Consider the following 23273-nt stretch of genomic DNA (forward strand, 5'->3'; position numbering starts at 1 on the left):
TGTTGCCAGTATTTATAGTTACAGTGAACCCTGACTGAAGTGCACCTTGCCTCTGACTGCGAGAATGATAGACAGTAACATGCTAGGTCACTAAGTTCAGTAGTAATGATTATATAATACAGTTTTAAGGAATCCTGAACTAGTATAATTTTAGACTGGTAAATGTGTAAGGTTTAGATACCAACATGTAGCCATACCATATAATATACAAACGCCATAAAGTAAAAATGGAATGAATTAATATTATGCCGGGTTCAAAGTCAACGGTCATGCTGTGACTGTATTGCACAAGTGTTATTGTAGGCAATGTGAACTGCTGTGAACTTCCTCCTTATTCAAAGCTACACACTGGCAGAAACATGCACGAGAAACATGTTCACCTCAAATAATGAGTGGACTATTTCCTTTACTGGTTGTGGATTTTTGGGAATTTATTATTTTGGAGTATACAGTTGTCTGTTGGAACGGGCTCATCACCTAATTGAAAGTACCAGTAAGATTTGTGGTGCTTCATCAGGAGCGCTGATCGCAGCCATGGTAGCATGCCAAATGACACCAGGTAGGTCATCATACATCGCACACACCCACCGGCCACAGATATAGCAGACAGATACAGGTCCAAAAGCTTTAGTTGATGTTCTCACTAAACATCAGAATGGAGGAAAAAAAGGAATCTCAGTAAATTGGACTTGGTATGTTTGTTGGTGCCAGTTGATAGTTTAAGTATATTTCAGAAACTGCTGATCTTCTAGTATTAATTAGAAGAGTCTGTAGAATATACATTATAATGCAAAAAGCAACAATAAAACATCCTGGTGATGGACAGAACAAAGATCAGGCATTTAGAAGAGCCTTCAATACATGTATACAGTCCCTTTTGAAGAGATAAGGGCAACTTTTCTTTTGTTTGCTATGTAATGAAGATGTTTAGGTTTGAGATCAAAAGATCAAAGGTTAGGTTTAGGTTTGGGATCAAAACATCAGCTTTCTTCTTCTTTGATGTACTGGAATCCAGTATTTTATATTTGTACTGCATTAAAATTCCTCAACCTCCCACAACCACAATTTGATTTCTGGAATGTGCCCGTGCCATCAGGGGCACAAAAAACCTTCATTGATGTGTTACCCTGATCATTCAGCACATTCAGGTCGTCAGCTGACTTCATTTTATTACCATATAACGTTGCTGAGCCCAAGCAACCCCAGATCATAACGTTGTACAGTGGCCACTATGCATGATTGGTGCATCGCTTCATACATGTTCCTTCTTATGCTGATGCAACCATCACTCTAAAATAGGGTCAATCTGGACTTATCAGACCACATGACCTTTTCCCATTGTTCCTAAGTCCAAAATTTATGCTCCCCAGCAAATTTAAGTGTTATTTTTCCCTGATTATTTTCAGCAACAAGTGGGGCATCGGTGGTTCAATGGTAGGTTTCTTGCCATTTTAACAATTGTCATTGTTGCAAAGCAGTTTTAAACAATTAAAAGAAATTATGGAAGTTTGTATGAAATGTAAATGTGTATGAATTAAAATGATAAGATTGTTCCTTATAAGCAAGCCAAGGGCAGTGGCGACAATGGCAAGGAAAAACTCCCTAATATGGCAAAAGGATAAAACCTTGAGAGGAACCAGACTCAAGAGGGAACCCATTCTCATTATAACGGATAGCAGGGATTGATCTGCAGTGTTAGGAGGCTGGCAGTTCAGTAGAACAGTTGATGAGGTTCAATTCCTGCCCAAAGTCCGGTCACTGGATGCATTGCTGGTCCCAATCCTGGATAAAATATGAGGATTGTGTCAGGAAGGGCATCTGGTGTAAAACCTGTGTTAAGTTGTGTGGTGGTCCCTCAAACCCTCTCATTAACAAATGGTTTCCTTATGGCCCCACAGCTGTTTAGTCCCAATATTGTAAGTTCGCATCACATCGTGCAAGTGTAAATGCTCTTATTTTCACTATTAAACACAGTTGTGATTTTTTTTTACAGTCAGTTTTTTTTACCATGCACCTTTATGGGTGTACGTGATCTCCATTTATGAATTTCCTTGACCACATTTCTTTAACAAAGTTCAAGGTTTAACGAAGTCCTTACTAACTTTTACAATGTGTTGGACAGTTCCTAACCCAAGGCAGCGGATTTAATTTGTTCAAAGAATGTTTACTCGTCATATGGTAGTCTTTCAACTGTAAACAAATCTTTTAGGGCAGAAGGTCATATTCAGTGTCCACTGTTGCTGTGTAGTATTTCCTATTTCATCATAGTCACTATTGACACTGTTGGTTAATGATTTCATGTCTGTCGTGTTAAATAATAACCACCAAATAACTGTGCAAACTGTGCAAAAGGTATGAATAAATATGCTTTAAATATGAATTATTTAATATGTTTAGTTTTTTTTCTTTAAAGCCAAGTGCTGTGAAAATCTGATGACAATAGCCAAAGAGGCACGGAAAGGCATGCTGAGCTCCATGCATCCCTCCTTCAACCTGTTGAAGTTAACCAGACAGCTGTTGGTCCGAGAGCTGCCTGATAACGCTCACCTCCTTGCCAGTGGGAAACTGTGTGTGTCGCTGACACGCCTTTCAGATGGGAAGAACGTGGTCATATCGGAGTTCACCAGCAAGGATGATCTCGTTCAGGTGAAATCAGTTGGATAAAGTTGAAGAACTGGGTTTATTAGTAGACTAATATTTGAAGATTTCAGTCTTATGGCCTGGGTTCAATTCCCAGTCAGGGAACAGATCCCAGCTTCTGGGAGTTGTGCAAGTCAGTGCACTTCCAGTGCCAATACAAAGCCCAGATAAAGTTGGGAGAATTTCGACAGAAGGGGCAATATTTATTTATTTATTTATTTATTTATTTATTTAATTCATTTTTAACAATGTGTTTTGTCCAGGCTTTATTTTGTAGCTGTTTTTTCCCCATATACTGTGGAGTGGTGCCACCTAGTTATCATGGCACAGTAAGTACTAATGGATTACCCAGTTTAATTAATTACCGTTGCTGTATACTATAATTACTATTATTATCACTACATTTCTAATAAACTCTAATAAATATGTCCGCGTGCCAGACTATGAAATACATTCTTGTTCAGTGATACGTGTCGTCTCGTTTCAGCGCTACGTCGATGGCGCTTTGAGTGACAGTGTTCCATATTCCGGTCTGAAGAACACCATCGTTGTCTCGCCATTCTCTGGTGAAAGTGATATCTGTCCATATGACAACCCAGTCTACTGCCAGGAAGTGAGACACTGCAATATGAGCCTTAACATCAACTTGGCTAATGTGCACCGTGTTGTCCAAGCGTTTTTCCCGCCAGAACCTGAGGTAAACTACAAGCATGTTCAAATTTAGTTTGTTCACATTGACATGTTGCTCTATTTCTTCCTTTCCACAATCCTGTTAGATCATCTGCTAATACTGGTGCCAGTGGGATGGCTGTTGTTTTATCACAACAGAAAGAGAGCAATGCAGCAGAGCCTATCTCAGGAGACTTAGGGCACGAGGCAGGGTACACGCTGGACAGGGTGCCAATCCATCGCAGGGCACACACATACAGTACACACACACTATGGGGGAAATTAGCCCAATCTGCAGGTCTTTGGACTGTGGGAGGAAACCCACCAAGCACAGGGAGAACATGCAAACTCCATGGCAGGAATCGAACCTGGCCGGGTATTGAACCCGGAACTTGGTGGTACAAGGCAACAGTGCTAACCACTAAGCCACTGTGCCACCAGCATTGCTTTAATACTTTAAATAAATAAATTAAATTACAAAATGCATGGCGCCCTTTTGTTCTAATGAGCATTAATCAAGCTAAGTGTGGGTTGCCAGCTCAACTCTTCTTCCACCAATCGCAGAAGGACATGTGTTGGTGGAGCAAAATAACTGCTTAAATAAACATTCACCCTCACTACTTTATCCGGTATACATGTATCTTTGGACAGTGGGAGGAAACCCACCAATCATGGGAATAACATGCACACTGACCTGAGACGAGACTCGAACCCTTGAACCCTTGCGGCATTTTGTTCAAGTTCTGAATGACCGATTTGTTCTGTTTTTAGGTTATGGCAGAGATTTGTCACAACGGATACAAAGATGCGCTCATGTTTCTTAAGAAAAATGGTGGGCAAGATTTCCCCATTAAGCCAAAATGAAGCTATAGATATTAATATACTGTACATACTGTAGATATTTATTCCCTCTATGCTGTGTGCCATCTGTCTGATTTCAGATTTCTTGGAAAAGGACTCGTTTATTTCTGAACTTAGAATAAATCATAGACAAGAAAAGTGCCCCTGGTCCAAGACACACAATTACACACGGCACCGTGAACTGACACCATCTGAACAGAGCTGTGTGCTGGATAAACAGCAGATTAATCTCCTGCCTGAGTCGATCCAACAAGGTATTTCAATATCCCCATTGTTTACTGGAAAGAATAAGAACTCATCTCTTAGTCACACACACACACACCAAAATATGTGTTGTATCTGTCCCTCAGTCCTTCATAAGGCTAGTGTGAAGAAATGCAGATGGACGAGTGAACTATTTGCAGTGAAGTTGGTCACATCTGTTCTGATGATGTGTGCTTTGCCTGTAGAGATCATCTTCTTCATGCTTCTGAGGTAAATTAATAGAGTATTGTAGATGAAATTGTGTAGATCATAGCACTGCTGAATGCACAAATCTGATTCGTTAGGGAGATGTTGATTTATTTTCCGTAACAGCAGCTCTGACAGAAGTTCTGACGTCAAGCCAAACCACAGGTTTATACTGTATCAATACACTCACTCTCATACGGTATCACTTCTACTGAGAGATGCTCCACATAAATATGAAGTGTAAGAAAGAGTCTCAGTTTCGTTTTGTTTTTCACCACAAGAAATTTTCATACATAGTTGTTTCATTAACCACGCAAGCTTTTTTTTTTTCTTTTATATATATATATATATATATATATATATATATATACTGTCGGCGTTTCTGTGCATTGAAGATATTTGTAAAAAAAAATGATTTGGGAACATAAGATGAGAAACAGAACACATCAAGATGCTTTGTGGAATTTTTATCGGTTTGTCCGTTTGTTTGTGCACGCATCAGATAAAAACTACTGAACAAATTTTAATGGGGTTTTCACACGTGAATTCAGCCGAACTTGAGGTAACATATAGGCTTTGTTTCATCGCAAACGGGCCACGAGAAGAGAAAATTTGCTAATTTGAAATGTAAATAAAAAATGTCCTTATGTCATAAAAAGAAAATCTACCTTGGAAAAATGATTAGTTTATCTTAAAATTGAACAGATGGCGCTATACATTTTTTAATACACGCTTATGAGTGTGCAATTGAAATCCATTTAATAAACGCGATCTCACACCTTCGATCCGCGCACTTGACGGTAACCATTTTTTAGTTGGTGCTGTAAATGCGCTTATGAGTGTGCAATTAGATTCCATGCGAAGTAAGTTGCAGGTACATCTAGTTAACATCAAAATGCAGAAAGTCCCTTGTACTGCTATAATGCAAGTGATAACGAAATACTCTAGTTTCAAATTTTAAATGGAAAAATGGACGGAATGGAATGGTTCTTTAATAAATAAAAAGTGTTGGCAAACAGTAATGGAACAACTGTAAGATGTGCTGTTATAGGAAGAAAAGATAAGTGGGTCTGATCATGCCTATATACTGTACATGCTAAGTGTCCTCTAACATTAACCTTCAGACTTGCTGGATGGATGTTGGAGATGGTGTCTGATCTTCTGTGGCTGTGAGAAGTCATCTCGAAAGGAAGCATTGTTGTGGAAGAAACCATCCAGCGAAAGGTTTTTACACTGAACAGGAGAACTCGTACAGATGTCGAAAAAACAAAAGGACATCCTCTTGGAATTTTATCAGCATAATCCCACTGAATGTTTCGACTCGCTTGTTTCATAGGCGGCTGTACACCTGTGAACGACAATTCCAGCCAAGTTTGCTGCTGTCCCAGTAAGTGGAACGCTCTCAGGAAAAAAGAAAAAAAGACCTGGTGTGATCACCAAAGGCGTTCTGTTTTTGTTGGACTGACTTCATACTGCCCACTGTACCACTTGCACATTACAGGAACTCTGCTGTGGGGTTTTTGCCACATCCCCCGTACAGTCCTCTACAGTCCCCCAAGCCATTGCCACATGTCTGGGCCAATAAAGGAGTTCCTGGGAGGCCAGCGTTTCAAACGTGAAGCAGACAGTCTGATCATGGCAGGGGCTGGGTGTATGAAAAAATATTTTCTATCTTAATATTTTCCAAGCACTAGTGAAACACTGGGATAAGCGCATCAGTGTAGCGGGGGATTATAAAGAAAAAATAAAGGGATTCTTTTACTCTCAAAGATTAACATGTATTCTGTTATTCTGCACGATCCTTGTTTGACTTTATTTGAAATAAAGGAATAATTGTGCTAAGGACTTACATTACACCTGAATGAAGTTGAATGCAATAAAATTTTAATAGAGGGAAAATGTAATTATGTTTACAATAAGTGTAACAAAATAGCACCAAGAATATTTATATAAACAGTAAAACCACAGTAAATCAAAGCTTTAAAATTCACACAGTACCATGCGTCACAGACACGGTGTTTTACAGTACTTGAGAAGGCGCTCTGCCTATCTTTGACACTTGATTTTGTAATTTCATGTCAGAGGAGACAACTACTCCACGACTACCATCAGTACTCACGTGATTGTATTAGTGTGACCTAGAAGAAATGCACCTTAGGGGATAAAATGGTGGTGTCTTTGCTTTGATTACAAATTATTTAATAATGTCACCTACGCTACTTGCTCTACTACACCATCGTTTTATATAAAAAAGGGGAGATTCATAATTCTTACTTTTTCCATTCTGACCTACAGTAACCATGTAAATGGCTTCCAGGCACAGAAATGTGTGCAAACTTTTTGCACGAGGAAAAAAGTTCAACATTTAACCAAATTAAACTACATACGGTTCTGTCTTAAAATCAAGTATCAGTTATCCCTGATATCACATGGAACAAACAATTGCATCAGTGCTTAAACACTAAGCAAAAAAAAAAAAAAAACTAAAATGTTTCGGACACAGAAGGTGAAAAAAAACAAAAAGAAAACACATACGTTCCATAGAAATACTACTCCCTAAAATGTCTACTTCAAATTCATGGCAAAGAAAATATAAAAGAATTCAAATGCATCTCTTTATACATGAAGAGTGCTCCATGATAATAGTCTTCAGTTGAAGAACTGAGGTACGTTTTTTGTTTTGTTTTTTAGTTATTAAGAGCAGCAGGTGACTTGTGCGAATCGCTGATGTCGCCGCCTCCGCTTCAAATCATCACGTCGTCATCCTGTTTTGCCGGGTGACTTAATCACACAGCGACCGTAATGTTCCTATTACCTAATGTAACAGATTTTAAACAAATCAGCAAGCAGAAAAAAAGTCAGTGCACGGATTGAGATCGCTCCTGAACTGCGAGAAGCTGGTGAGAGGCACTGCACGGGAGCTGTGCATGAACGCAGGCGTCCAGTCTCTTACTGAGATGACAGTCCTGCTCATACAGCCTCCCCCTGCGCTTGTGACGAGCTGCCGATCTCGGGAATCTGATCGGCGAAGGAGTTGTTCATCCACTGTCCGTCTGGAAGCTGGCCTGCTGCGATTGGATTCCTAGACGTCTTCTCTGCTGCTTCTAGAGGTGCAGACAGACAAATCAATTAGACGCTTGGATATTGCTACGCCTTTGGGCATTCCAGAGGTGCTGACATTGCTTAAAAAGGAAATCAGAACAAGGAAAAAAAAAAAAAAAAAAAATTCTTAGAACGCATAAAGCATAAATAATCAAATAAGTATTGGATGAACCCCTATCTTTTCAGTTGGCTTGATAGTGGATCCAGAGCACTGACTGAATCGGATGCCTTTACACCACATGAGACCATGCAAACACATGCATTTACACATTGAGGCAATTGTAATCTCATTAACTCACTTTTTAAACGAGGCAATGGGAGGAAACTGAAGAACCCAGTGATAAACAAGAACAAACCAAGCTCAGGTTTGATTAAATTATCGATTTTATTTCTTTCTACACTATAAAGCAATGCTGAAAGCGTCCAAAATATACAATAATATCCTTTAAACAGTTGATATTGGGATGCATTTGCTACTTATTCTCTGTAAATCCTTCATAACGGCTCTAATCTGAGGTGCTCTTTGTAAATTGGTGATTTCTGAGGCTGGTGACTCTAAATTAACTTCTCCTCTGCAGCAGAGGTAAGTCTTGGTCTTGCTTTGCTGGGATGGTCTTCATGAGAGCCGGTTTCATTATCATGGTGCTCAATGAGTTTTACAAATGCGCTCGACAATACTGTTCTTACAAGAACTATTTCAGGACAGCTGACCTTCATGTCTTAAAATAATTGATTTAATGTGTAATTTCATAGTTTTGAAATCTCCAGTATTGTTGGAGAATGTAGAAAAAAATTACTAAACCAAAAAAAATAAATAAAAATTTGTTTTTTTCAAAATTAGATAAAAAAAATAAAAAGGACAGAAAAAAATGGCCCATACCAATGCTACATGTTTACATGTTGGTGCCTATGCGAGTCATCTAACCTTGTGATTTTTAAAGACTCGGGTTTAGTATATTTATTATTAATAGTCATTCATCTTCAGAAAAAGTTACTAACCTGCTTCCCCTGAAGAGAAGGCACAGTGGCCGTTGCCTTCCTCAAAGCCAGGTTCCCCGTATGCCCCTCCATAAGCAGCCTCATAGCCAGGATCGTACTGCTCCTCTTTAATAGCCATTCTCTTAGCATCCTCTGTAGAAAGAAACATAAACCAAGGTTTAAAGAGTATTAGTTGCACAGTATTAGTTGGTCATTTACTAATTCCAGACAAGACCAACTAGCTATAGGACCACGACTTCCGTGTGAAGAACCTGAAAAACCTGCATCCTTACCTTTAGCCAAGCCAAGATCGAAGGTGTAATTGACCTCCTCGACTTCCTTGGCTTTGGCCACTCCCTTAAGTTGGTCTCGGAGTTCCCTGAGCTTGATGTAGAAATGCACTTTGTCCTGAGCTCGGGGGAACTGTGCACAGCGGGCACTTGACGAGGGCATCAGATACAGCGCCTTAAGACCCACAGAGGCGTACAGATTAAATTAAGCATATGAAAATTAACTTGATCGCATTTCTAGGCTAGAGACGGCCACTGTTTTCCTACCGTGTCCGAGTCTGGGATCTTGTGAGGCTGCAAGCCAAATTCCAACGATTTGGGCTTTTTCCCAAATATCTCTCTACAGAACATTTCATATATACCTTCAGAAAAAAAAGGAAGTTAATGTTAAAATGACATTGCTCGATTTGACTTTACCAGCAACACATGTAAGGTTAGCTCTTACATACTTACATTTCCCATTGAAAACTGCTATAAGAGGTTTGAACTTTTTAATCTTTTCCACTAAAATTTTGCCACCCTCTCGAAGCTCTTTACTGCATCAGAAAGGAAAACCAAAACATGATAAACATGATTTTAAAATCATTGGACCATATTAATAAATTGAATTCACAAAGTAATCTAAGTGCATGGAAAATTAGGTATACATGAGTCAGTCAGTAAACCAACATTTGTTCCTCTTTAGTCCTTTGGAATTGATAATGAAACCTCAGAAGACTAAGCTAATATATAACAGGTAGATTATGGTATTTTAACTGTAGTGGGTGCTGTTAAAACAAAAAAAAATCTATGAATGAGTTTGTTTTTTACTTCAGATTAATCAAATTTAACAAAACATTCTCAAGCAGCACATTATACCTGCTGAGATCTTTGCTTCCTGGTGTTGCTCTTGCCACCATGTTAGTGAAGCCAATGCCGTATTTCTCAGGGAGAGACTGGTCATCCATGTGGTTCAGCAGCTGTTCAGTAAACCCAGACAGAAACAGGCACTTCCCTTTGAGAAAGAAGAAAATACCAGGAAAATAATAACTGACCAATTAATAATAACTTCATAATAAAACACTAAACAGCTTTAATATTAAACAATACTGCAGGAAACTTACAAAAGTGGTTTCCAGGTCCGGGGAACCACCTTCCAATGTAGGCAGCCATCAGACCTGGATTAATTCCAATCTTTATAAAATAAATAAATAAATAAATAAATAAATAAGAAAAAAATTGACCCCACAATGTGCTGTAAGATCTTGGTCCAATTTTAACAAAAGTCATAAAATTTAGACACACAGACAGACACAAACGCAGACATTGACATACAAAGACACAGAGTCAGACAGGTGCACGGAGAGACAAAGACACATGCAGAGACACGCGCAGACCAGACTGAAACACAGAGACACGCGCAGACCAGACCGAAACACAGAGACACGAGCAGACCGAAACACAGAGACACGCGCAGACAGACACGGAGGGAGATACTCATCGACACACAAAGACAGATAGACAGACAAGCACCCGCGCACAGACAGAAGCGCCCACGCACAGACACACTCTACTCACAATTACATAGTCGAGGTTGGGTGTGAGGATGTCTGGCAGGGTCTTTTTCATGACCTCCTCCTCAGACATGCCCTTGAAGCGATCGATTTTCCTTTTAACTTTCTTAAAAGACTCATCGATCTTCTCCTGCGCTCCTTCAGCTGCTTGGCCTTCTTTCTCTACCTTGGCCTTCTTAGGCTTGGGTCCTGGCTTAGCTTTGGGCTGTTGGCCTGCAGGTCTGCCCCTCTTCCCTTTAGTGGGAGCTTTGAGTTCAAACAAGGAAATCTTTACATTTTCTTTACATCGTTGATTATTTTTCCAATAAGAGTATTTCTTGAATCATTCGATTTCTAGTGTTACAAAGAACGATTACAAGTTTCATTTATTAACAAACATGCAATGCTTAAATACATGTAATGTTGTGGAACAAGAGGGTTAATAAAAACTGTATTTAACTAAAATTGCAGGCAAAGCCGTGAGAACTGCAACAAAAGAAAATTTATCAAAATCTTTAGAATAAAAAATTCAACAGGACTAAAATGCAGTTAAGTATAATCCATAAAAACACACTCAGTGGTACCTTTCTGAGGAACCCCGGGCTCCAGGGGTGCAGCAGGCGGCTCCTGCACAGGCATGTCCATCATTCCAGGTTCTTCCCCGTGTCCTTCCATGAAGTGGGCAACATTACCGTTGGCCATGTGAGAATACTGTGCGTGCAGGGCTTGGAGATGCTGCTGCGCTGACTGAACCCTAAACAAACGTAAAACAAATCTAAAAGGTTTAAACAGAGCAGTGGGGCGTATAGAAAATTGAACATATGAAACATTTTAAATAACCAATCTCCTTAAACCTCATTTAGATGCAAAAACAGTTCAGTGATGCCAACTTTGAAACTTTCTTACTAGATCTGGTGCCTTTTTAGACCCCTTTACTTTAAAAAAGTGAGTTTTTGAAGCACATGTTAAGTTCCTTCCCGAATTCAACACAGCTCTCCAGCTTACTAAACAAGCTGAGATAACAAGGTTCGTTCGTCTCCACGTCACTGTGTAACGAGCGCCGATGCTCTTCTCTGTTCTGGCACCTACGTGGTGGAATGAATTTACCCTAGACAACTGGATATCTCACAACCTGCCTATTCGCGAAGGACTTTAATCACTAGTTTATTATAAGGGAAAAAAAGGCTTTGTAATGCATGTTTTTTAGACTATGCTACTTTTACAACAGTGCTCTTAGACTGTTAGTACCGCTCTTAATTCCTGACCCTATAAAACAGTTTGAGGATGTATAAAGAGATGAATATATTTCATTTTTTTTTGACAGATTTAAAGTCTAACTTGCCGAATACAATTTTGCCCAATTACAATTTTCTTTCAACCTGACAGAATACGCAAACGTTTTTTGAAAGTCTTCTTTAAAGAAAAATCACAATATAAAAAAAAAAAGGTACTATTAAATATCTGTTACATTTCCAATTACTGATCCTCATCGTTTGCAATAAACAATCAATAATCACCATTGCTTCTGCTTCTTTTTGTCTGAATTACTCTCATATAAAGTGCAGCATATTATTATTTTTTTTTAAAGTTTATATTGTGGTGCCAAAAGCAAAGATTTTTGTTCTACAGAGGTGTAACAAAAGTCTCCATGCATAATGGAAATTAATACTTTTAGTAAAATGTAACTTAATTTACAAAATCTCTATATGATTGTAATTTCTTTGCAAACACCCTAGAGCCGTCTCTTACACTCACTAAAACATAAGCAATTTGCATGCAACTTCGATGCATTCCTTTAAATGATCTTTGCGCTGTATCGTGGTTGTGTTTTCCTGGCCTTCACCCCGTTCCTGGCCTTTTCCTCATTCCTTAAACCCTGTCTGACAAAAAAAATATATAAAATATAATCTATTCGAAAAATCTGGATCACATTCTGCTAAAAACTATCACCTTTATCTATGTATGGAGACTTCTCTGACATACTGTGTAAGAAAAAAATATATCATTTATAAATTTGTATTCTGAGGGAGAAAAATTCTCATCTTGTCCAAAAATGTGTAATTTGATATGCAGTAAACATGATGAATTACTTTGGAGGGTTATAATAAAATATTATAAAATTATCAAATAAAATTTCATCCTAAGAATAAAAATTTTGCAATAAATTTGCATCAGCACATGAGGCATTTTTATCATATGAACAAACAAACAAACAAACCCAATGCTGGCTAAATTGCATGTACGCCCAGTAGCTGTTCATGTTTGTCAGTGAAAAGCCTGTTTATGAATTTCACGATTTTTTTTTTCACGCAGTAAAAGCTGTTTCGACAGAATCAACCCACAATACCAACATTGCCTTCGGCACGCGTTTACAAAAAGCTATGTGATTTTTCCGCACATTTTTATTTATTTTTTTGCTACATCGGTAATATGTTCGGATAGCTACAACAAATTGTCTGCACTTACAATTTTTACGTATTGCAATAGGAATTTCTTCGCCTTAAGAACGAATCCAATTCGTATGCCGAGGTTCCTCCGTAACTCAATAGGCATATCAGTAAATTAGTCTGTAATATCTTCTAGATGCTTTTCTTTTTAACACTACTTTGGCTCAGAAAATAGTTGGCAACACTGCGAAACCTTGAAAACGTCTCTGTTGTAAGGGTGCTATATTAAAGACACAGAGAACTAGGTGAGAAATCTGAAGAAGCATTTTAGCATTTCATTAGTAATGTTATAGATAAGTTAATTTAATGTTTGCAATGTCCATAGGCTGGTTAGTAACATTCAGGATAAGTTTAGTATCTGTACAGAGCTCCATCAACATGCTTATGAAACGCAGATGGTAACAAATACATAAAAATAATAAAAATAATAATAATCATCATCATCATCAATCCTGGCGCCATTTGAGGACAAAGCGGGGAAACTCACCAGTGCTGCACATAATCCGAGGGCACATGAGGCAAAGATCCGTAACTTCTTTCATCCATCTTTATGGGGACTTCGTGATAAACCAACATTCATATTTATTTAATCTTTTTAAAAAAATCTTATTCGTAGTGGCAACTTAGATCATGGAGAATGTTTCTAACCAGTCTATTCTTTTATGTAGCATGAATGCTAATCATCATATACCAAAAGACATTTGTATCTAACTTTACTTAATACGTGACACTTAAGATAGCTAGGTAACATCCAGAAATGAAGAAATAAAGTGAATTAAGTGGTGGATGCGATAAGCAGGCCGACTGATTTAAACTCCAAAAAACAAAAATCTCCCTGCTGAGTCAAGAGTCATTACTACATACCAATAATACAATTTATTTTCATTCTGTTTCCCATGTATTTCTATATCATGCTAATTGTATGTTTAAACACATTATAACTATTATTTTAATTTTAAATATTATTATTGCTATTGTTGTTGTTTTGTTAGCTGTTTTTGCTAGCACAGACGCTTAGCCAGCTAGCATGCTAGCTTTATGAATGGAGGGGTGGTTAGCTAGCTATCTCAAATATCACGATGTCAAATTGTACTAAATAACAAAATAATCAATCCAGTCATAAATAAAAAATGTACTTACCGTTATTAATGTGATCAAATAACAATAATAATCCGTTTATATATATATTTTTTATCCTAAGAAAAACAAATCCAGCTGAAGGCAACAAAGACCAACATAGCCGTTCCGCAGCAAGGAGTCACTCCGGCACTGGACTGAACCAAGTCAAGTGTAAAAGAGGGGGGGAAGCCCTGTATTCGATTTTAATATTTCTTTTTTTTTTTAAAGAATTATTTGATATTTCAAATGTCCAATAAACGATGAATAAATATATTTCCAAAATTGACATGCTTTACTGAGTTTCGTGTATTTTGTTATAAATTCTTATAGACATATTTTACTGAATCCCCCCTTTCTTTCTTTCTTTTAGTCTACCCGTTTTTTTGACGTTTAAACATTTAGTGCCTGATGGCTATTGGCTGTCAAAGAAAGGCCACTTCCGGTTTTACACTCCATAATGAAATTCTTTGCTTCTTTATAGTGTGTATGGCTGCAACCCCATTATTTACATATGACCTCAGAATCTAGTCCTGTATATGTCTTTTAGCGTTTGTGCAAATCCATGCAAACCCTCAGTGGTTATATCTGTTATATCTTTATGAACATTTGCAAAGTCATAGTTCTGTGCAAAAGTTGTAGTCTTTTTTTGTTTTTAAAAAATTGAGAGTGGGTTGAGAATTCAACTTTTTTTGTGAGGTGAATCTTTTTTATTTTATATATAAAAAAAACATTATGGTACAAAAATTCCACTAAAGTAATTTCACCATAAATATAAAAATGTGTGTACAGTGGTAAACATCTGCACATTCAAAACACAGTGGAACAAATTTCCAAAGCATTTACATCAAATTCTCACATAAAACAAAGGAAATTTAAATACAATCAGTATTTGACCAGAGAAAAGCACACAGTGGAACCTGGTCCTAGTGGACTACAAGACTGCATGCTTTTGTGCTTTCCTGGTGTTGCTGCATGAACCGTTCTGTCTGAAGTCCAGTTTGTGAATCCTGTTTTGTACAGTTTGTGCAAACGTTCCAGTGCAAGAGCAGAAAATACCCTTGAGTTGAGGTCAGAAATCATAAATAAGCACCAACAAGACTTAGTGTGAAATATCATGCAAGTAGACCAATCCGTGCATCATGCATGACCTCGGGATTGTAAACATAGTAAAAATGGTCGAATAAAAATTCTCTGCTATAAATCGTTGTGTATGGTTAAAAACAGAAACAAAACTAAATCACTGTCTTGAGTACTGTATTTTCACAGTAGGAAAAATATGCAGCTTATTTTACAGAATGCTGCTATCCATTCGTTAATTTTCTGTACCGCTTTTCCTGTGTAGGGTCGCAGGGGCATGAAGCTCAGGACTCAAGGCAAGGAAAACCATGGATGGGGTGTCAATCTTTTTCAGAGCATAAGAACACACACACTCACACCTAATCACATTCTATGGGCAATTTGGAAACAACAAATCACCCTATATCACATGTCTTTGGACTACAAAAGTATGTGGAGAAAACCTACAAACCATGAGGAGAACATGCAAACTCCACACACACAGACCAGAGATGAGATTCAAACCCCAAACCCTGGAGGTGCTAGGCAACAGCTCTCACCGCTGAGGCCCTGTGCCCCACTGTACAATGCTGCCACGCCACTGTACACCACCAGTCAAAAGTTTGGACACACCTTTAAATTCTATTATATTTCCTGGTGTTTCTTTCTTTCTACATTGTAAAACAATACTGAAAGCATCCAAAATATGCAATTTCCTTTAAACAGATGATACTGAGATGTGTCGGCTACCTATGCTCTTTAAAGCCTTTATAACGACACTGAGGTGCTGCTAATTGGTGATTTCTGAAGCTGGTAACTCTAAATAAGCCGACGTAAGTTTTGGTCTTGCTTTCCTGGGAGGTTCGTCATGAGAGTCAGTTTTATCATGGTGCTTGATGGGTTTCGCAAATGCACTTGACAATACTGTTCTTGCAAGAACTATTTCAGAACAGCTGACCTTTGTGTTTTTCAAGTTTTGAAAAATTCTAGTACTGTTCTAAAATGTAGAAAATAAATCATTAAAAAAAAACACTGATTTAGAAGGTGTGTCCACTTTTCACTGGTACTGTATGTTCAAGTTAAAAACATAATTTCTTCATACACATGTTGTACAGACATAAAGCAAGATAAAAAAAAAACACAAACAGGTTTTAGAGTACATAATCTACACCTACATTTCTACAAAACACAATAAATAGAAACACATAACTGGCAAGTCAGGTAACTTTTTTTTTTTTTTTAAGTAAAAATAACTGTTGAAAAAGAATTGATATTCCTTTCAGTTCAGAAGAGCACTTCCTTAGAGACATCAGAAATACTGTGATGTCTCGTTGTTGCTGGAGTAACTGATATCTGGGATCTGGTCTGCAAACGGCTGCTGCATTGTCCACTGGTTAGACCCAACCTGTCCCACATCTGACAAATGTTCTGCATGGGCAGCATCTGGAATACCAAGAGTCGAAGACATCTATTTTAATAATGATCATAATGATATTGCTACTTAATGTTTGGAATTTTCTTCAGCATTAACAAAGTATCTATCTATTTGCTTGCCAAAGGCGAATATTAAACTTATAGTACTGTGCAAAAGTCTTGAGCCACCCCTAATTTCTTAATATTCTTTTTTTCATGTTGCTCACCTTGTTCATTAGAAGGGTAGAAGCTGCAGGTCTGTCGTGTTGCACTAGAAGAGCTTTCCCCATAGCCAGGGTCATGCTGCTCTTCTTTGATGGCCTTTTTTTTGGCATCCTCTATAAACGAAAAAATGAGAAATGTTGATTTTTTTTTTACTCACGTTGTACTGGTATGTATGGGTTTACTCTCGAAAAAACCATAAGTTTGGATTTTCTATGACTAACTAACTCAAAATTCATTCCCAAATGAACCAAAGTTACCTTTGGCCATGGTTAAGTCGAACGTATACTGTGTCTCCTCAATCTCGTGGTTGTGTGTCACACCCTTCAGCTCGTCCCGGAGTTCCTTCAGCTTAATATAGAAATGAACTTTGTCCTGAGCTCGAGGGAACTGAGCACAGCGTGGACTGGATGACGGCATCAGGTAACAAACCTGTTTAAAAAAATAAATAAATAAATAATAATAATATAACATCTCACACCGATAAGAGTTCTGGGAGACACTTAGGGGTTGTAAAATCACAACAATAAAAAAAAACGACTGCTGAAGACGGTACCGTTTCCGTCTCTGGAACTTTGTAGGGCTGCAGTCCAAAGTCCAGGTTCTTGGCTTTCACTCCGAAGATCTCTTTACAGAATGTTTCATAAATACCTGAAATAAAACAACGAGGCTTTTCTCACATACTGTAAGTGAACAGGAATTTTTAAGGAAAGCATTTGCGGTTCACGTGACATTACATTTCCCATTGAAGGCTGCGATTCGTGGCCTGTATTTCTGTAGCTTTTCCAGAAGTTGTTTGCCTCCTTCGCGAATCTCTTTGCTGAAAAAACATGAAGGGTTTTATTTTTTTTTTCATTGACTTTAACCCACGCATGCCCTCTTACACCACCTGTAATAATAGTAATTTTATAGTAGTAATAATCAAGTAACAATATCACACGAGAGGGTGCGCTGTTGAGCTGTTTATCATCAATTACCCTAACCCTGATGATAACCAGCACAACAACATGACCTCAAGTGTAATAGTGCTTTTATACAACTGTCTCATAAACATTAGTTATCGCCAAAAGATTATTATTATTATTTTACCAGTTAGTTTGCTCCGCCAACAAACATCCTTCCGAAATGGCGGAGCTGGCGACCAACAGTTAGTGTAATTAACAGTAGTAAAAGTAGTTTTAAATTCTTACTGGTATTATGTACCCAAAGTTAAGTAAAATAAACCATTCAGATGGTGGACAGTCCTGTAAATATACAATGATATCAGCTCCATTAACTTCCAGGTTCTGCGGGTAAATCCCAAATAGCGTTAAATAGAAAGATAGGTCTCCAAGGTGTACAATTCCTTGTTCCACACACCAAGTAGTGCCCTTGATCAGGGGTTACAGAGGGATTTGGAATTCAGCCTTGTGTTAGTAGCTATTTAACGACTTACAAGCAGTTATTAAGTGGACAAAGTGGTCTTTAAAATGACAACATTATCAGGAGTATTCCGTGACTGGATATGAATGCGCATTTTAGCACATAACTGCTTTCTCCTTGGTATTGCGTTCCATGCTGACCTAGTTTTACCCAGGCTGCGACCGACAATTAGTGTACTTAACAATTTTAGGACACCTGGCACACCGAGTGATACATAAATTGTAGAACACCTGGCACACCGAGTGATACATATAGTTAAAAATCCCAGTGCTGTTGTGCTTTATTATCACCACTTGTGAAATGCTTTTTGTTCAATAATATGTGGGGAGGTGTGACATGGCACAAAGTGAAGTTTTACACCACCATCAAGGTGAATATTTTTCTATAAAAGCATGTTTTCTGCCCCTTTCTCACAGCAATATTTTAGTGATTACTCACTCATGAAGTTACTAATTGCATCACTGAGTCTTGCTAGACTCACTGAGATTTTACTAAAAAAAACGATAACCTGTTAGACCAAGAACATTGACTTAAATCGGTGACTTGCCATAAAAGCTGGAACCATCAGAGATGCCGGTAATTTAAATAATTCAACACCACCTCATAACCAATCAAATTAAAAAGCTGACTGTGGCCTTGAGCTCTTTTTTAAAAAGTTGCTTACTTGGAAAGGTCTTTGCTCCCAGGTGTGGTCCTTTCTACCATATTAGTGAAACCGATGCCGTATTTTTCCGGAAGTGTCTGATCGTGCATGTAGTTTAGTTGCTCATCTGTGAGCCCTGATAAAAACAGGCATTTCCCTACAAGACAGCATACACACACACACACACATTAGAAATGTTAACTTATTACTAGTACCTAAATCTTCAGAAAAACAAGAGTAGTGTAAAAACATCATACAGAAATGATTTCCTGGATTTGGGTAATGTCGTCCTTTATAGGCTGACAACAATCCCGGGTTGATGCCGATCTGCAAAATAATTACATGAGCCGAAATATAATCATCCACAACGCTACAGAATAAACAGTCCAGTACAAATATCTATTGATTAGTGAAGCACTACACAGTCCTATCATACACTCACTATCAGAATGTCCAGATTGTATGTGATGACGTCGGGCAGTTTTTTGGCCATGACCTCTTCCACAGACATGCCGTTAAATCTGTCCACAGTTCTTTTGGGTTTTTTCACAGTGACTTCAGCATCGGTTTGGTCGCTTTTTTCCTGTTTGGGTGGTCTTCCACGCTTCTTCACTGCTTTTTCAGGTGTTGCTGGAAGAGCTACAAAGGTAATGTAGGGGAAAACAAATTTTGAGAAAGAGGATGCTTATATGTCTGAAACATTGCCTAATGATGACACCGGTTCAGAAGCTAACCTCCTTAAACCAAATGCTTCTTCACTAAACCAGGACTCACAGGCAGACACTCATGGGGTGTCTGAGGTTATAAGGTGTACTATAGGCTCCCCTAAATTAAAATAAGTGCCCTACGGACTCTCTTTATGTTAAAGACAACAAGCGACATCCTGAATTTTTACAGTTTCTCCTACTTGTAGGAAAACAAGTGGCAGTGCCCTACAGGCTCTTCTGAGTTTAAGAAAACACAATGCAGTGCCCTACAGACTCTCCTATGTTTCAATAAAAACAAGCTGCAGAGACATAAAGGCTCTAATAGATGCAACAAAAAAGGTAAAATGTCCTACAGGCTCACCTATGTTCAAGAAAACAAAACCAAGCGCCCTACATGCTCACCTACAGTGGGGCAAAAAAGTATTCAGTCAGCCACCAATTGTGCATGTTCTCCCACTTAAAAAGAAGAGAGAGGCCTGAAATTTTAATCATAGGTATACCTCAACTATGAGAGACAAAATAAAATATAAAAATCCATAAAATCACATTGTAGGATTTTTTTTATGAATAAATTGGTCACCTACAAACAAGCAAGATTTCTGGCTCCCACAGACCTGTAACTTCTTTAAAGAGGCTCCTCTGTCCTTCATCGTTACCTGTATCAATGGCATCTGTTTGAACTCATTATCAGTATAAAAGACATCTGTCCACAACCTCAAACAGTCACACTCCAAACTCCACTATGGCCAAGACCAAAGAGCTGTCAAAGGACACCAGAAACAAAATTGTAGACCTGCACCAGGCTGGGAAGACTGAATCTGCAATAGGTAAGCAGCTTGGTGTGAAGAAAATCAACTGTGGAAGCAATTATTAGAAAATGGAAGACATAAAAGACCACTGATAATCTCCCTCGATCTGGGGCTCCATGCAAGATCTCATCCCTTATTTTGTCTCTCATAGTTGAGGTATACCTATGATGAAAATTACAGGCCTCTCTCATCTTTTTAAGGGGGAGAACTTGCACAATTGGTGAAAGCTTTTGTGCAAATGTTTAAGAAAACAGGTTACAGTTCCATACGGCTCTTCTACGTGCAAGGGAAACAAGATGCAGTGCCCTATATGTTCTCCTGCTTTCAAGAAAAGAAGATGCAGATCAATTTTTCCCTGTTTTTTCACCCACTGCATGTAAGATGTGATCTATATGTATATTTTTTTACCCTTAAGACCATCTGTGTCTACTCCTGCAAGCACCTGGAGATCCTAATAGCAAACTGTGGTACCCTATAGGCTCCTTTACATAGATAGAAACAGGATGAAGTGCCCTATAGGTCAGTGGTTCTCAACCCAAGTTAACAGCAATGATTCTCCCCATGCATAACAGATATGATCTAAGTATTTTCTTTCCCTCCTTGGACAGCCTGTGTCCATCCCTATGAACACTTGCACACAGTCGGTGTATGTGAAAAGGCTGTGAGATGGTCAGTACCTGGAGGCTGGACAGGCAGCTCATGAAGCTGACTGTGATGAGCTGTGTCTTTATGGAATGATAAGTCATTCAAGAAGCTATATTCTCCGACATCCTCATGGTAATAAGGGGTGTTAACCATCTGGGTGTACTGAGGAACCGGCTCTGGCTGGACCTGCTGATGTGCTGAATGATACCTAAAATAGGCGGAAAACAAGAGATGATTGCAAACAGAGAAATAATTACTCAAGCCAGCAATCATGCCTTATTCATCATGGTTGTGACAAGACTTCTGAGAAAACTGCTCACAAATAACATACACATAGTTTGTGTGATGTTGACATCAAGACTTTGGGTTTTACCACAGCACTGCTAAGTTCTAATTTCAACAATGCCAGCAACAAGGCAAAGATTTATTTTCCTTTCATCTATCAATTCAATACTTATACAGCTTATCCGTGTAGGCTTTCATGGGCGTATGGAGGCTAACCCAGGGAGCTTAGTGTGCAAGGCAGTGACCCTAAAAAAAACAGTCACACACTTAAATATTTCATTGTGGTGGCCAATTCATGTCTGAAAATGGTTCTTCATACTCCCAGAGCCACTCATTCACCTGGAATATGCCTGTGCCATCAGGAAGAGATGTGATAACCTGGTAATTCAGTACATTCAGGTCGTCAGCTGACTTAATTTTATCGCCACATAACATTGCTGAGTCTAGACCTGACCAACTGAAGCAACCCCAGATCATAACACTGCCTCCAGAGTCTTGTACAGTGGGCATGATAGGTACACAGCTTCCCTTCTTACCCTGACGCACCTATCGCTATGGCATAGGGACTCATTAGACCACATGACCTTTGTTCCCCCCATTGTTTTAAAGTGTAATCTTTATGCTCAAACTCAAGTCGTCTTCTTATGTTTACAACGCTGTTTAGTCCCAATCCTGCAAGTTCTCATCACACTATGTCAGTGTGTATGGGAATGCTCTGATTTTTACTGTCAATGTTTTTACAATGCAACTTCATCAAGCGTTTAAGTGATCTCCAGTCATGATTTTTTTCCGACCCTGTTTTTCTTCCACAAAGTTGATGGTTCAGCAATATTCTTTCAGGTTTTGATTCAAATATGTGCTGAAGCGTCCTTAATCCAGTTCCAGTATAAAAATGAGTACAGATGCTGTAATCATACGATGCTGGCGCTGTTGAAATTAGAATTAAGAATTCAACTGTACTTTGGTTTAAACCCAAAGTAGTGAACATTTAAATAGGCTATGATATTGATTTGTTTTAAAATGAATGTATGAGCATTGTTTTTTTTTAACGGTTTCTTTAATAGCTCCTGGAATCACATCAACACAGTTCAGAATTATTTGTTTATCCTTTCGGTCGGTGTAAACAAACAAACTTTGAGCGTACAGTATTATTTGTGAGGATTTATATTCAGGAGTCTCTTCACAACCATGATATATGAAGCAAGATTGATGACTTGATTAATGGAAAATATCCTTAGTTGTTGTCTTTGCTTGATGCAGTGCGATAACCTGACCCTTCTGAAATGCTATTTTTTTTTCTACAGACTTGTGTAAATATTACGTTACATAAACAGAACTTCAAAATGTTGTCTAAACATACTATTAAGCCAATAAATGAGGTTTAAACTAAATTGTGATTTAACATCCATGATTTTAAGGATAGATTTTTTCCCCCTTTTAAGCTATGTTTAAGCAACATGAACACTTGAGTTTCATTATTGTAATACTTGTAATGAATATATCATGTTATTGTGATGTTGTTTCACTCACCAGTGCTGATATGAATCATAAGACTCCATGCACTCCCTCTGATACTCATTTTGCTTCTCCTCCATCTTAACTGCTGCATTTACTTTAATACAGTCATATGGATCTACATGCTACTGCAGCTTCTCTAGCTTTTCTCAGGCATTGTGAAGCGGCTTTGCTTAATAAACACGAATAACAGAATGCCACAAGATATTTATAAGAACGATTTGATTTATAAAACATAAATATATCTATAAAACTAAATAAAACATAATAACATCTCATGCCATTTCCGCTCCATATAATCTAACGTTAACTGATTGTTTGTACGGCACCGGAAGTTAGCACACGACTCTACGCAACGGCCACACAATAAAAGCCGCTCGCTTAACATTGACGCTTAACAATAACAATTAAAGAAAACCAAGACGCACTTACTTGTTAGATTTTTATTAAGCTATTAATTAATTAACA

The 23273-nt window shown here is 38.2% G+C and overlaps 3 protein-coding genes across 6 annotated transcripts; 1 reads left to right on the forward strand and 2 right to left on the reverse strand.

The window, feature by feature from the left end:
• Window positions 1-372: 372 nt before the first annotated feature.
• Window positions 373-6343, forward strand: LOC128531906 (patatin-like phospholipase domain-containing protein 2). Of its 3 annotated transcripts, XM_053506090.1 has the most exons (8): window positions 373-559; window positions 2414-2646; window positions 2904-2969; window positions 3128-3337; window positions 4081-4141; window positions 4251-4424; window positions 4521-4644; window positions 5745-5868. In XM_053506090.1, the coding sequence occupies exons 1-8, from the start codon at window positions 373-375 to the stop codon at window positions 5791-5793; spliced, it is 1104 nt and encodes a 367-aa protein (XP_053362065.1). In that variant the 3' UTR covers window positions 5794-5868. The 3 variants fall into 3 exon arrangements, with proteins under 3 accessions (XP_053362065.1, XP_053362066.1, XP_053362064.1); XM_053506091.1 differs by lacking the exon at window positions 4521-4644 and having other exon boundaries at window positions 5745-6343; XM_053506089.1 differs by having other exon boundaries at window positions 4251-4644.
• Window positions 6344-6482: 139 nt separating this feature from the next.
• Window positions 6483-14225, reverse strand: tdg.1 (thymine DNA glycosylase, tandem duplicate 1). Of its 2 annotated transcripts, XM_053506087.1 has the most exons (11): window positions 14110-14225; window positions 13457-13526; window positions 11107-11276; window positions 10548-10789; window positions 10094-10163; window positions 9849-9984; window positions 9444-9526; window positions 9258-9352; window positions 8994-9165; window positions 8722-8853; window positions 6483-7724 (listed from the first exon to the last, which is right to left on the reverse strand). In XM_053506087.1, the coding sequence occupies exons 2-11, from the start codon at window positions 13513-13515 to the stop codon at window positions 7591-7593; spliced, it is 1293 nt and encodes a 430-aa protein (XP_053362062.1). In that variant the 5' UTR covers window positions 13516-13526; window positions 14110-14225; the 3' UTR covers window positions 6483-7590. The 2 variants fall into 2 exon arrangements, with proteins under 2 accessions (XP_053362062.1, XP_053362063.1); XM_053506088.1 differs by lacking the exon at window positions 13457-13526.
• Window positions 14226-16165: 1940 nt separating this feature from the next.
• On the reverse strand, window positions 16166-23120 carry tdg.2 (thymine DNA glycosylase, tandem duplicate 2). The gene is made up of 10 exons (XM_053506596.1): window positions 22821-23120; window positions 21038-21213; window positions 19287-19483; window positions 19102-19171; window positions 18866-19001; window positions 17517-17599; window positions 17336-17430; window positions 17040-17211; window positions 16785-16895; window positions 16166-16587 (listed from the first exon to the last, which is right to left on the reverse strand). Exons 1-10 carry the CDS (start codon window positions 22883-22885, stop codon window positions 16454-16456), a joined length of 1239 nt encoding a protein of 412 aa, XP_053362571.1. The 5' UTR covers window positions 22886-23120; the 3' UTR covers window positions 16166-16453.
• Between the last annotated feature and the right edge of the window lie 153 nt (window positions 23121-23273).

The sequence above is a fragment of the Clarias gariepinus genome, chromosome 10, assembly GCF_024256425.1.
Source record: "Clarias gariepinus isolate MV-2021 ecotype Netherlands chromosome 10, CGAR_prim_01v2, whole genome shotgun sequence".
Lineage (NCBI taxonomy): Eukaryota > Metazoa > Chordata > Actinopteri > Siluriformes > Clariidae > Clarias > Clarias gariepinus.

Excerpts from the sequence above, each read along its gene's own strand:
- LOC128531906 (XM_053506089.1), top strand. The coding sequence starts at position 373 with ATGTTCACCTCAAATAATGAGTGGACTATTTCCTTTACTGGTTGTGGA. Across the intron at positions 4,142-4,250 it reads CATGTTTCTTAAGAAAAATG|ATTTCTTGGAAAAGGACTCG; the intron begins GTGGGCAAGATT and ends GTCTGATTTCAG. Across the intron at positions 4,645-5,744 it reads ATCTTCTTCATGCTTCTGAG|ACTTGCTGGATGGATGTTGG; the intron begins GTAAATTAATAG and ends ATTAACCTTCAG.
- tdg.1 (XM_053506087.1), bottom strand. The coding sequence starts at position 13,515 with ATGGATGAAAGAAGTTACGGATCTTTGCCTCATGTGCCCTCGGATTAT. Across the intron at positions 10,790-11,106 it reads GCCCGGGGTTCCTCAGAAAG|CTCCCACTAAAGGGAAGAGG; the intron begins GTACCACTGAGT and ends TTGAACTCAAAG. Across the intron at positions 9,353-9,443 it reads AGCAGTTTTCAATGGGAAAT|GTATATATGAAATGTTCTGT; the intron begins GTAAGTATGTAA and ends TTTTTTCTGAAG.
- tdg.2 (XM_053506596.1), bottom strand. The coding sequence starts at position 22,885 with ATGGAGGAGAAGCAAAATGAGTATCAGAGGGAGTGCATGGAGTCTTAT. Across the intron at positions 19,484-21,037 it reads GCTGCCTGTCCAGCCTCCAG|CTCTTCCAGCAACACCTGAA; the intron begins GTACTGACCATC and ends TTACCTTTGTAG. Across the intron at positions 19,172-19,286 it reads ACAATCTGGACATTCTGATA|ATCGGCATCAACCCGGGATT; the intron begins GTGAGTGTATGA and ends ATTATTTTGCAG.